The sequence below is a fragment of the Lactuca sativa genome, chromosome 8 (assembly GCF_002870075.4).
Source record: "Lactuca sativa cultivar Salinas chromosome 8, Lsat_Salinas_v11, whole genome shotgun sequence".
Taxonomy (NCBI): domain Eukaryota; kingdom Viridiplantae; phylum Streptophyta; class Magnoliopsida; order Asterales; family Asteraceae; genus Lactuca; species Lactuca sativa.
Window position 1 is genome coordinate 92,804,322 of NC_056630.2, and position 12,507 is coordinate 92,816,828.

The window sequence follows — 12,507 nt, forward strand, 5'->3', positions numbered from 1 at the left end:
TTCTACATTAAAGGCACCCACCTTTCTTTATTTTTGATTAAACACTCGGCAAGTATATACGTATAAGATATTCTATTATTCTATTACACTTACAAATTACACAAAATTCAAAATTACGAAATAAACTTGTGGCAGGTAAAAGAGAAAATACCGTAAACAGTTAAAGAATGAGGGGTGTTTTCAAAAAATAGACATAAAAATGTGATTTTCCAGCTATAGACATACATTCCGCGGAGGACCCTATGTGGACCTCCGCGGAATGACGTCATCTCCGCGGAATGGATCTTGAGGGTTTTTTTTTTTTCACATCGATTCTTCGGGGTTTATATTAATTCCCCAACTAATTATTTTCAAGTAAAGATTATAATAGTATGATAATTTTTTCTTAAAAATAATTAGTTTGGGAAATGAATATAAACCCCGAAAATCGATGTGAAAAAAAAAACACTAGAGATCCATTCCTCGGAGCTACCTCCGCGGAATGAGTTTATTCCTCGGAGGTAGCTTCGCGGAATGGATCTTTAGTGTTATATATATATATATATATATATATATATATATATATATATATATATATATATATATATATATATATATATATATATATTGATTTATTTACGATTTTGTCATTCCGCGGAGCTCCGCGGAATGCATGTCTATATCCGGAAAAGTCCATTTTTATGTCTATTTTTTGAAAACACCCCCCATTTTTTTGACTATTTACGGTATTTTCTCCAGGTAAAAACCATCAACGAGGCTCAGTCTAGATGGTGGACAATTCGGACGATTGTTCAAAAGGCTTTGGCCTACCGGTATCAAGGTATTGAAAAAGTATTCATTCCCCATGAGCTTGAGTTTCAAGTCTCGACGTTGATAAAATATGTTGTGTAGGAGTAGGATTTAGAGGGTAAATATGTAGTATATGACGGTTGTTCAAATCTTAATCGATTGAAAACTCATAATTTCATAAGAACTCGAGAACTAAAGGTGGAACGTTAGATTAAAATTAACTTATTAAATCTATGATCTTCATCTTACCAATTTCGTTTAATTTTTTGTGTTATTGGAAATATTAATAAAAATGTCTAAAATTGACATAATAAATCAAATTTTCGGATTTTTTTTTATAAATATAATAATTTTTTATTTTTTTAAAAAAATCAAAATTTTTATTTTTTATAGAAAACATGGATTTTCTGAAAAAAAAAATTGCTTTTTTTTTAAACTGCAATTTTTTAAAAATCAGCAAATTAAAAAAAAAAAACCTAGAATATTAAAAAAAAAACTATAATCTTTTTAACCAAAAAAATTAACTTTTTAGATGCATATATGGATATTTTTTCAAGTGTATGTATGCATATTTCTTATACTATAATATTCCTATGTAAATTATAAAAAAAATCCATTTTTACCTACTAACCGATAAAGACAATAGTACAAGTATTATCTTCCATACAAAATAAAATATAAAAATCAAAAAATGCTAAAAAAAAATTCAAAGCGTTCTCATGTCTACGTGTCAAAATTTCCATATTTTTCTTCAATTTATCACTTTTCACCTATTCAATATTTTCCACAAATTCTTCCAAATCTACAAGGGGAATTATAAAAAACTGATTAATACAAAAACATTTACAAAAATACATATGTATATATCATGTAAGATACGCATGTGATTATATCATGTAAGATTCACATGTGATTATATAATATGATGTTCACATATGATTGTATCTTTTAAGGTTCACATGTGATTATATCATGTAAGATTCACATGTGATTATATAATGTATGTGATTATATAATTTGATATACACATGTGACTGTATCTTTTAAGATTTATATGTGAATTACATGTAATTCATATGTGATTTACATGTGAATCACATGTAATTCATATGTGAATCACTTGTGATACTGATATACATGAATCACATGTAATTCATATGTGATTCACTTGTGAATTACATGTGATTCATATGTGATTTACATGTGAGTCATTTGTAATTCATATGCGATTTACTTGTGATTTACATCTGAATTACATGTGATTTATATGTGATTTACATGTAAATCATATGTAATTCATATACGATTCACTTGTGATTTACATATGTAATTCATATGTGATTCACTTGTGATTTATATGTGAATCACATGTAATTCATATTATTAAATCAAATTATAAACTAAAAAAATGATGAAAACAATATATATTAGTTTGGTCTTTTGTAATGAGGTGCCAATTAATAACACGAGGTCGCACAACACTAAGTAGTTCATTGAAGAATATGCCATCTAATAAACTCGTGTCCTGAACAATGAAAATTAATATAATGTATATATTATATAAATATATTCAATTATAAATTTATAATATAGAGTTTATTTTTATAATACCTTGAAGCTCTTCATACAACTCTGGCATCCAGTGCTTTTAACTTTGGTATTAGCCCAGTCTAAAATATCAACATTAATGAATTCCTTCCCAAGTGAATAAGATTGTAAGTACTTGAGAAGTTGTAGGATGTTGAATCACATTAATTGCCATAAATAAGCTGGAAAAGAAAGTAGAATTACCATTTTACCATTTTTATCACAGAAAGCTAACAAGTCAAACATCGATTCAAAGTAAACTTACCAAGTATTAGTTTTTTATTCCCCTGAACAATATCATTTCCAACAATATTGACTTGACTGATGAGAACTTCAAATGTTTCCCAATTTTAACAACTTGGTTATAGTTTTCTACTTTTCTGAATGACATTTTAATCAGGGGCTTATTTGAAATTTTCAAATTAACAATTTCTAGCAATACTTTGTCAAGTGTCTCTAGTAATACCCACCTAAAGGAAACAATCAATGCAATTAGTCAAATTATATTGTTATTATTAAGTATATGGTAATTAATAATAGTTATAGATTTGATACTCACCCATTTCTGACATCTTCAAAGACAATGTTTATATAAGATGCAATTCCAAGACTATTTATCCAAAAACAAAAAACACTTTCTTCTCTAGTGATTTGGGATTCATATGGTGAAATTTCATGGAAAGATACTGGTTTTTCTGGGGTTGATAGACCATTCCTACATATTACAACTATTGTTTTATTCTGATTTTTGTTTTATGAAATAAAAAATTCAGCTGTGTTGGAAAATGTAACATCCATAAAATTCATTAAAATTTAAAACCTTTTCAAGCATCCAAAAACCATTATTTATTACTGATAAGTCTATTTTATGAATGTGTTAAATTGTCATAATTATGTTGAATTGATGTGTAATTGTCCAAGAATGGCACTACTTTGATGAGTTGTTGAACTTCATATGCAGGTCAATATATCGTACTAAAAGTGGGCGGAACCTGCAAGTAAAACGAATTGCTCAAGGAATGAAGAAATGTTGTCGGGAAAGTTGACCACTCTTCATTGCTTTGATCATATCTCAAGTTCTGTAGCTCCGATTGACTTGACTAAAGAAGTTCTGGAAACTAGACAAGATTTGCTACAACTTTCTTGTTTTGTGTTTCTGCTAGTTATGTCGTTTTGACCACCAAAACTTGCACGGAAGATGAAGGACTCCTCCAGGCGTCTAAGACGTCCCCTAGGACGTCCAGGTCAAATGGTCAGCATTTGGTCGTTAATTCAAAGCAGAAAAGAAGGGAGAGCCCCATCGGCGTCTTACATGGCGTCTAAGACGTCCCCTAGGACGTCTTGGCGTTTTAGGGACGTCCCGTGTTGGAATGGTGTGTTTCGGAAAGTTTGGAAATCAAGGAAGGGCGTCCTAGAAGGCGTCTAAGATGTCTCCTAAGACGTTTGACATTTTTGGCCATTTTTAGTGTATTTCAAGGACGGCAGAAGGCGTGCAAGGACGTACAAAGAACGCATGGGCGTTATACACGACGTCTAAGATGTCTCCTGGGACGTCCAACGTCCCACATCGCTCAATTTCATTATTTTTTGTCTCACACTATAAATTGGGACTTGTGCGTTCATTTTTAGGGTTCCCACCTGCGATTTTCAAAGTTCTCCCTACGTTTTTAAGGCTTCTAAAACCCTTGGAAACATTTGGAAACACAAATCCATTCCATTTCAATCCGGATTCAAGGCAAGATTCGATTCAATTCATCATCAAGCAACATTTGATGATCATTCAATCGGTGATTCTCATCAATTTTAGTAACTTTCAGAAACGATTACTTCTTCACAAGGTTCATTTGTTCCATATTTTGATAATCACTAGGTTGCAATTGTTGGATGATTTTAAGTTTGTTTATGAATTCTATTGTGCATTTCAATCATTTAATCAAAGTTATTGTTTTTATGAATTTAATGGAAGGCTAAACCGTTAGGGTTACTTCCGGGGATGTTTATGACTTTTGGATGAACACACTTGATTATTACTTGATTCTAATTAATTCCAATTGTTATTTTATGCTTCACATGATGATCTTTTGGTAATAACGATTGAAATTGGGTTGTATGAAGTTGTTTGATGTCATAATTAAGATAGTTTATTGCCAATTTATCATTTGTTCCAAATTCAATTAGTTTAGGAATAAAGACAAGTGATTGAATCAACATATATTATTCCAATTTATGATATTGAATCTCAATATGGTAATAGGTAGTTGTAAGACATTTTATTGCTAGTTCACTAATTGTTCCCATTTCATTTAGACATAAAGGAGTAAGGGGCCGTTTGATAGTTGCTGTCTGGGAAAGTGTTGTATGGAAAAGTGCTGTCTGGGAAAGTTTTCTGACCGGGAAAGAAACATTGTTGTTTGATTGTACATATGACTGACTGTGCTGAATGATGAAAAATGACCATATTACCCTGCTGTTCTATTCTGTGATGGATGGAGTTGCTGAATGATTATAAAAACATATAAACTATCATACAAAATCAAAATTACACAATAATCATTTAAAAATCCGAATACAAATTGTCTTACAAAGTAATTAAACATAAATCAATCAAAATCCAAATAGAAACATACTGAAATTGAAAATAACATACTAATTTCCATACATCTCTAAAGTAGCAATCTGCTCACGCAAAGTAGCCATATATTCAACGGCTTCTGAACCCTATTCTACGCCTTGTGTGTTTTCGCCTTCAATTCCTCCACCGTGCACATCAAGATTAACCATAACGTTGTCTTCAAAATTTTTAAATAACTTGTCTTGGATATTGTATTTCCTTATAAAATTATGGACCGCGACACAAGCAATGACGATGTCTCTTTGTATCGGAAAAGGATAAGGAGCCATTTGTTTTAAGAGTGGGAATCTCGCATTCAATACACCATAAGCACGCTCAATAACATTTCTAAGTTGTGCATGAGCAAAATTGAACCTTTCTTCTTTAGTTAAAGGTCGACGTCCTCGAAAATCGGCTAACCAATACCTAGTGCCACGGTACGGAGTCATGAACCCACGAGTGTTGGTATATGCGGCATCACAAATATAATATTTATCTGTAGGCGAGTGACATTTATTATATAAAGAATATAGATAATAAAACTTATATAAAGAATATAAATAAACTTATATAAATATTAGAAACCTGGTGGAGGGAATGGAAATCCGGAAGACGGGTTGAATGCAACTTCTTTCAAAACTCTTGAATCATGTGCTATGCCTTCCCATCCAGCCCATACAAAGGTGAATATCATATCAAAATCACAAATTCCTAATACATTTTGATAATATTCACCTTTTCCTCTTCCCCTATACCTCGTTTGTTGATCAACGGGCACAACTGCATGTACAAGAGTTCCATCTAGTGCACCTATTGCTCCGGAAAATATAGCTTTTAACCGTCTTTGTCGTTCTGAGGCATGTCTTTTTGGATTTGGATTTGTTGGTACTATAATTTCTTTTGCAAAAAACATCATTGCATTTAAGACCTCATGAAAACATTGATGAATGGTTTGTGTGGAGTGATGAAATCTTCCTTTAACCGCTCGAAAACGTTCATTATGTCCTATAACATGTAAAAACATAGCCATATTCTCTTCAATGCTTATCGTTCTACTAGCTTGCAACCAACTTCTTTGCGTAAAATGATTGCATAATAATACAAATGCCTCTTGTGTAAGACGCATCATATCGTAACATTCGATAGGGTCCCCGTGTATCAAGTCTTGCGTATACGCATAACCGCTTGAATTGTTATCTCTTATTCTATGAATTTTTTTAGCCTTGTCCGGTTTAACCTCAACCAATACAAGACAAGTAAAATAAAAGCTAAAGCTTCGCCATTAGAAATCATACTTGACCTGTAAAATACAATTACATATAACATGTCAAATATAAAATAAACAACCAAAATATTTATAACATGACAAGTATCAAGTAAATAAAAAAAATATTTATCTAATAACACAAAAGTGATGCACCAAAAATTATCCAATAAAAAAACCCATGCATATAAAATTCATCAAACGTAACATAACAAAATTCATAGAAAAAGTCATCAAACCTAACATCCAAAAGTCATGCAACAAAGAAATAGTAAAAGTAATCAAATGTAACATCTAAAAAGTCATCTAAGGTAACCAAACTTCATTCCTGCACTCCTCACCCACGACTCACAAGTAGTAGGCGTAAGTCGTAACCAAACTTTCCTAATATTGGCACTTTCAGCAAATAACAAAAGAGCGGTCTTGTGTCTTTCATCTTCTTCTCCCCATCCCATTTTTTCCAATTTCTCCATACATGCATCTATGTCCTTATCCATTTCACTTCTTTGATTTTGTTCACTTCTTTGGTTTTGTTCCACAAGCGTCCTTGCAAACTTCATGATTTCCTCCTCAACTTCTAGTGCCCTTTTTCCACTAGCTCTTTTGTTTCCACCCACTCTCCTATTTTTCGAATGTCCAGAGGATTCTTCACTTGCAGCTACGTGTTTGGTTGAGTCGGGAGTTTCCGTTTGGGTGCATTGAACCTCATCAAAGTCATGCTCAGTGTATTCAGGAGTAGGACAGGGGAGTGTAGAAGATGGCCCCCAACTATCAAAGCCGGTAGAGGTTTAACCTTCAAATAATTGTGTGCACAGATCAGGGAAAAGGAGGGGCACAGTTTTCAAAGCTCCTACAATCTTGTTAAACTGTTTAACATTTTGAAATTTAAAAGAAAATAATCATATTTCTACTATTTTGTTTTATAATTAGACGAATATATATTACCTTCGTCTCCGTCTCCCATTGTTCGTCAGTCAAATTAAATTTATTTGTTAGAGGATCATATATATTTCCGGTTTTGCTTTTAAGTTTCACCCAAGCTTGATACTTTCATTTGTAGTAGTCGTAGTGGTTTCTCATCTGTTTTTGGTCAATGACTAAACCGTGTTCCTTTAATAATTTTTCGGCTATAGTTTTCCATGAATTTGGTTTTAGGGAACTACCCTCACGACCATATGTGGTTACTTCTTGGATACAAGCATCAAGAAAAGTTTTGTCTAAACTTTGGTCCCAAATGATTCTAGATTTCCTTTGTGACATGTCTATAATAAAAAACAGCAATAACTATGAAATTTCAGCATATATATTCAAAAGATCTTTATGGGTCGGAAAAGACGTTTATCAAACGGCCCCTAAGACAATTAGTTGAATGAACATATTATGTACCCAAACTATGTGTTCCAAGTTAATAAACCCCAATTACATCTAAGTAATTGAATTAGGATTCTAGGGAAGAAAGTGTGTGAATCTAAACTGTCTATAACTGAACCGGGAGTACTCTAGTTTTCTCATTGATATTTTTATTTTTAATTAATAAATTTCCAAGCTTTTGTTTGAATTTTGTTTTAATCTTTTTTGTTACAATTGATAGTAATACTTTTCTTTTTATTGACTGCTTTGACACAAAGTTTAACCACGAATTCCTTGTGGATTTGACCCGACTTACCATATCTACTTAGGTTAGTTGGTTTATTTTTGACCGAGACAACGACCTCGATCAATTACAAAATGTTTCCAAAATAGTTTCATATCAGAGTATCGTGAGGAGGTGCACGATCAAGCCTTCGCCTTCCCGTGATCATCCGAAGTACTTGAAACAAAATCCAAAACTGTAATCCCGAAGCTTAGTGAGTTCCCCCAAAATACAAATGACATACAAACCATAACCATATCATAACAAACAACATGCTTATAGTGTAACATCCCAAAAATACAGGCCAAAAATTTCATTTTTTTAAATAGCTCAATTCATAAAAACTTCGAGATAAAAGTTTCATAATAAAGCTTCATGTCTGAAAACCAGCCACATCATAATAATATGTCAGAGTACATCCCAGAAAAATCCATAATGCGGAAAACAAGAGTGTGTGTGTGTGTGTGATATGCCGCTACCGCGCCGGCTCCTTCCCCCTAGCTGAAGAGGTACCTAAAACCAAAACAGTAAACTGTAAGCACGAAGCTTAGTGAGCTCCCCCATAATACCTCATACCATGCAACCATATAATGAACAACTAGGAGATACGGGCCTCGCCCACACTCATGGAGATACGGGCCTCGCCCACACTCAGCTACTAAGCCATAACATACAAGTATCACACAGACAACGAGTATAAACATTTCTATCATACTAGCATATAACATAATCAAACTCAACTATGAGATACGGGCTCTGCCCACACTCCGATACTACATATCGTCTATATGGGCCGACCTTGGTGCCTTAGACCCGTTTCTAGTGGAAGGAAACTCACCTCGAAAAGTAGCTACCGAAAGTCTGCCTGCTAGACGTTTGACTGCTGTACCGGTAATCCTCCGACTATAAATCCATAAACATAGATTAGTTATTCATAAATACCCTTAGGTCAAATGACTGACCTACCTCTGGTCCAAGGTCAACTCCTTGGTCAAAGTTAACTTCCAGTTGACTGGACTCGCCGAGTCATGGCACAGACTCGCCGAGTCCCTCTCCTACTATCCCAGTTCTACTCATCAAGTCCCTCTTCCCTATCACCGAGTCACCCTTAACTTACTTCTAGGGACGATTAGACTGACTCGCGATCCGACTCGCCGAGTCCGAGAACAACTCGCTGAGTCCCACGAGCAAATCTCCTACTTGCTTCCAAATCCTCACCAGAGCATCCATCTTGAGGATTTGGTTTCTGGGACTATTGCTACACGTTAAATTGCTAACTCCACGTGCAGCTACGAAGGGTTGGACCTTTTACACTTAAACCCTTCTTAACTCAGTAACAGCTCATATGACTCGCTGAGTTTGAAGAACAACTCGTCAAGTTCCAGGCAATCTTCATAGGACTCGCCGAGTTATTCATCCAACTCGTCGAGTCTAAGACCATCTTCATAGAACCCGCCGAGTTCACTTTGGAACTCGTCGAGTCCTTTCAACTCTCCTCCCATACAGACCAAATTTGAGACATGCAATGGTTCCAAACCACAGATCTAAGCTCCTAGGGCATGCTTATCACGTAAAGTTCCAAACTTTACGTGCATGCATGGCCCTATGAGCTCTAAAAGGCAATTCCAAGCTCTTTATGAGGTCATACACTCAATAGGGACCTCAATCACTTCTACCACAGAGACTTTACACATCCAAGATGTCCATAAGATCCAGATCCGAATTCCTTTTAGAACATAGAGCATAAACACATGGAGGTTGATGTTTTAGGGCTTGAAAACCACCAATTAGGGACAAAAGTGGATCTAATGAACTAGTGATCAAGATAGGAACTTTTCTACCTGAATGTAAGCTTCCCACAGTGTAGATTTCAGATCTACTTCCCCTTCTTGCACTCTTTAACCTCCTCCTTCTTCTACTAAGCTCCAAACTTCCTTCACAAGGCCAAGATCACTCACAAGAACAATATGGGGGCTAGGGTTTCGCTCTACAGCTCTCTGGAAGTGTTAGGGACAAAGGAGGCCGAGTTAGATCGTTTAAATAAGGTGCAAACACCTGGGTTAGGGTTTTTGTCGAAATAGGGTCTATTCGTCGAGTCCGGGACCCGACTCGCCGAGTTGATCGCTCAAGTCCCACGTCCTTTCCCGCTTCTACTCGGCGAGTTGGACCTTCAACTCGCCGAGTCCAAGGCCAAAATGCAAAGTATATGACAAAAGAATACGTACCAAGAACCAGGTGCTACATATAGAGTCTGCAGAATGATTAGACCGCCCTTACCGGGCCTTCAGTCTATCTGGCCTACTCTTAGAACCTTCAGCATGTCTGGTCTACCCTACCGGGCCTTCAGCCTGTCTGGATCGTTCTCCGGGCCTTCGGCCTGAATGGTACGCCCCATCGGGCCTTCAGTCTATCCGGGTCACCTTAGGTATGTTGGCTTACAGAACAAAGCAGGACTTCCTCAACCCATCCCCACACATACAATCAACACATAGATAACAAATGCTAGCATGTAAAAAGAGTCATACCGATCTAACAGATCACTAATCATAGAATCATCCTATATACCAGGATACCGACCTAACAGGTCACTAAACATATCATCATCCTATATACAAGGATACAGATCTAATAGATCACTAAACATAGCATCATCCTATATACCAGGATACATATCTAACATAATACTAAACATATCATCATGCGATAATCATGATAACAATCCAAAAGGGTCAGCATTGGTGCCTTCGACCCTGTTCGTATAGTGAGGAAAACTCACCTCACAAGTAGTACTGAATCAAGAAGATCAAACCCCAACTCTCGGCTCCAAACTCAACTTCTTGTAACCACCATATGAATGATTCCATTAGAATCCCAAATCACCTAAATACCCTCAGAAGTCAAACTTGGTCAACCCTTGGTCAAATTCAAAGTCAACGACTAAGGTCAACAGTTCATGTTGACCCAACTCGTTGAGTTCATCTACTGACTCGTCGAGTTCCTTTAGAGTTCAGAAACTGAAAACTCGAGTCAACTCACCGAGTTACCTGAGTAACTCGTCGAGTTCTTCAGTATCCAGAAGACCGGGAAAACCCTAATCAACTCGTCGATTCATCTAACCCACTCGCTGAGTTCACTCAGAATCTAGAAGGCGGGTAAACCCCTATCCAACTAGTCGAGTTGGCTATGCAACTCGTCGAGTTCCTTCAACCCTCTTCTCATTCAGACGCTTTTAAGAGAAACCAAGGCTCCAAACTGTAGATCTATCTTCCAAGGGTGTAGTTACCACTTAAAGTTTCCAACTTTACATGCATGTAAGGCCTCAAGAAGCTAAAACACCCAAAACTAGTCTTAGGAAGATGTTTAGGGGATGGAGAAAGGCCAAGGCTAGATAAAGCCAATAACTTTATGACTATGGGGCCTAGAGGAGTCCAGATCTGAAGTTACAAATTTAAATCATGCTCAACTTCCAAAAATGGATCCAAAGTGGGCTAAAAAGGCCCGAAACTCTTGAATGGAGAGATTTAACAAGAAAATGATCAAGGTAATGACTTTTTACCTTCAAAAGGTTGCTTCAACTGAGTAGATGTCGGATCTATAAGCTTATTCTCGTTCCAAGCTCCTAAAACTTCAAGTTTCTCCAAGAAATGCACCAAACACACACACTTTAGCCTCGTACACACTCAAAATGGAAGGTTAGCTCGTTTAGGGTTTTCTTCAGGACGATAGGGTGGTAAGGGTCTGGAGAGAGGATTTAAGGTCCTTTAAATAGGGTACAAACCCTAAAAATTAGGGTTTTCATGCACAACCTCAATTCGTCGAGTTGGGTCCTCCAACTCGTTGAGTAGGATTCATAATCTCCGCGGCCGGATCAGTTTCTACACGACGAGTTGGGGCAACCAACTCGTCGAGTAAGTCTAAAAATATTAATATAAAAGCTTCAAATTTATACTTGGGGAGTCGGAATGTTACAGTTATCTCCTACTTGAACTAGAATTCGTCCTCGAAGTCTGTTGCAGCAAACAAATCCGGGTAATGCTCCCGCATCTCAGCCTCCGGCTCCTAAGTCCACTCAGGTCCCCTCCGGTGCTCCCATTATACCTTTACCAAGTGTACCTCCTTGTTTCGCAAAACCTTCACTTTCCTATCCAGAACGGCCACTGGCCTCTCCACGTAATTCAGACGCTTATCAACCTGAATATCATCTAATGACACCGCTGCCTCCTCATCTAGTATGTGATGGGTTTTATCCATAAGAACATCCTATGTGCTCATACAAACCCTAATGCTTGGATCTAGGTTTCTCTATTGTACATGCAAGTTATCCAAGACTATAAACCCTAATTCTAGCATACAAGTAATCATATTAACATAAGAATGGGTTTAAGATATTACCTTGATTGTTATGTAGCAATAACAATCACAATTCCTCCTTGTAATGACTTTAGAAAGCTTAGAGTCACAAATGTCACTCCTCTAATGGTTCACAAACACCAAGAGCAAGAGGATGAAGAGGATAAGAGAAGGAGGCTCTCAAAAATGTGTGGAAACCCTAGACAATTAGTTCACCACGTTTTCGAGGCATAAGGGTTTTATATATAGTGAGGCTATTAGGGTTATCTAACA

At 36.1% G+C, this 12,507-nt stretch overlaps 1 protein-coding gene across 1 annotated transcript; it reads right to left on the minus strand.

The window, feature by feature from the left end:
- Window positions 1-5,094: 5,094 nt before the first annotated feature.
- LOC128127798 (uncharacterized) lies at window positions 5,095-6,017 on the minus strand. Its single transcript, XM_052766490.1, has 2 exons — window positions 5,573-6,017; window positions 5,095-5,483 (listed from the first exon to the last, which is right to left on the minus strand). Exons 1-2 carry the CDS (start codon window positions 6,015-6,017, stop codon window positions 5,095-5,097), a joined length of 834 nt encoding a protein of 277 aa, XP_052622450.1.
- Between the last annotated feature and the right edge of the window lie 6,490 nt (window positions 6,018-12,507).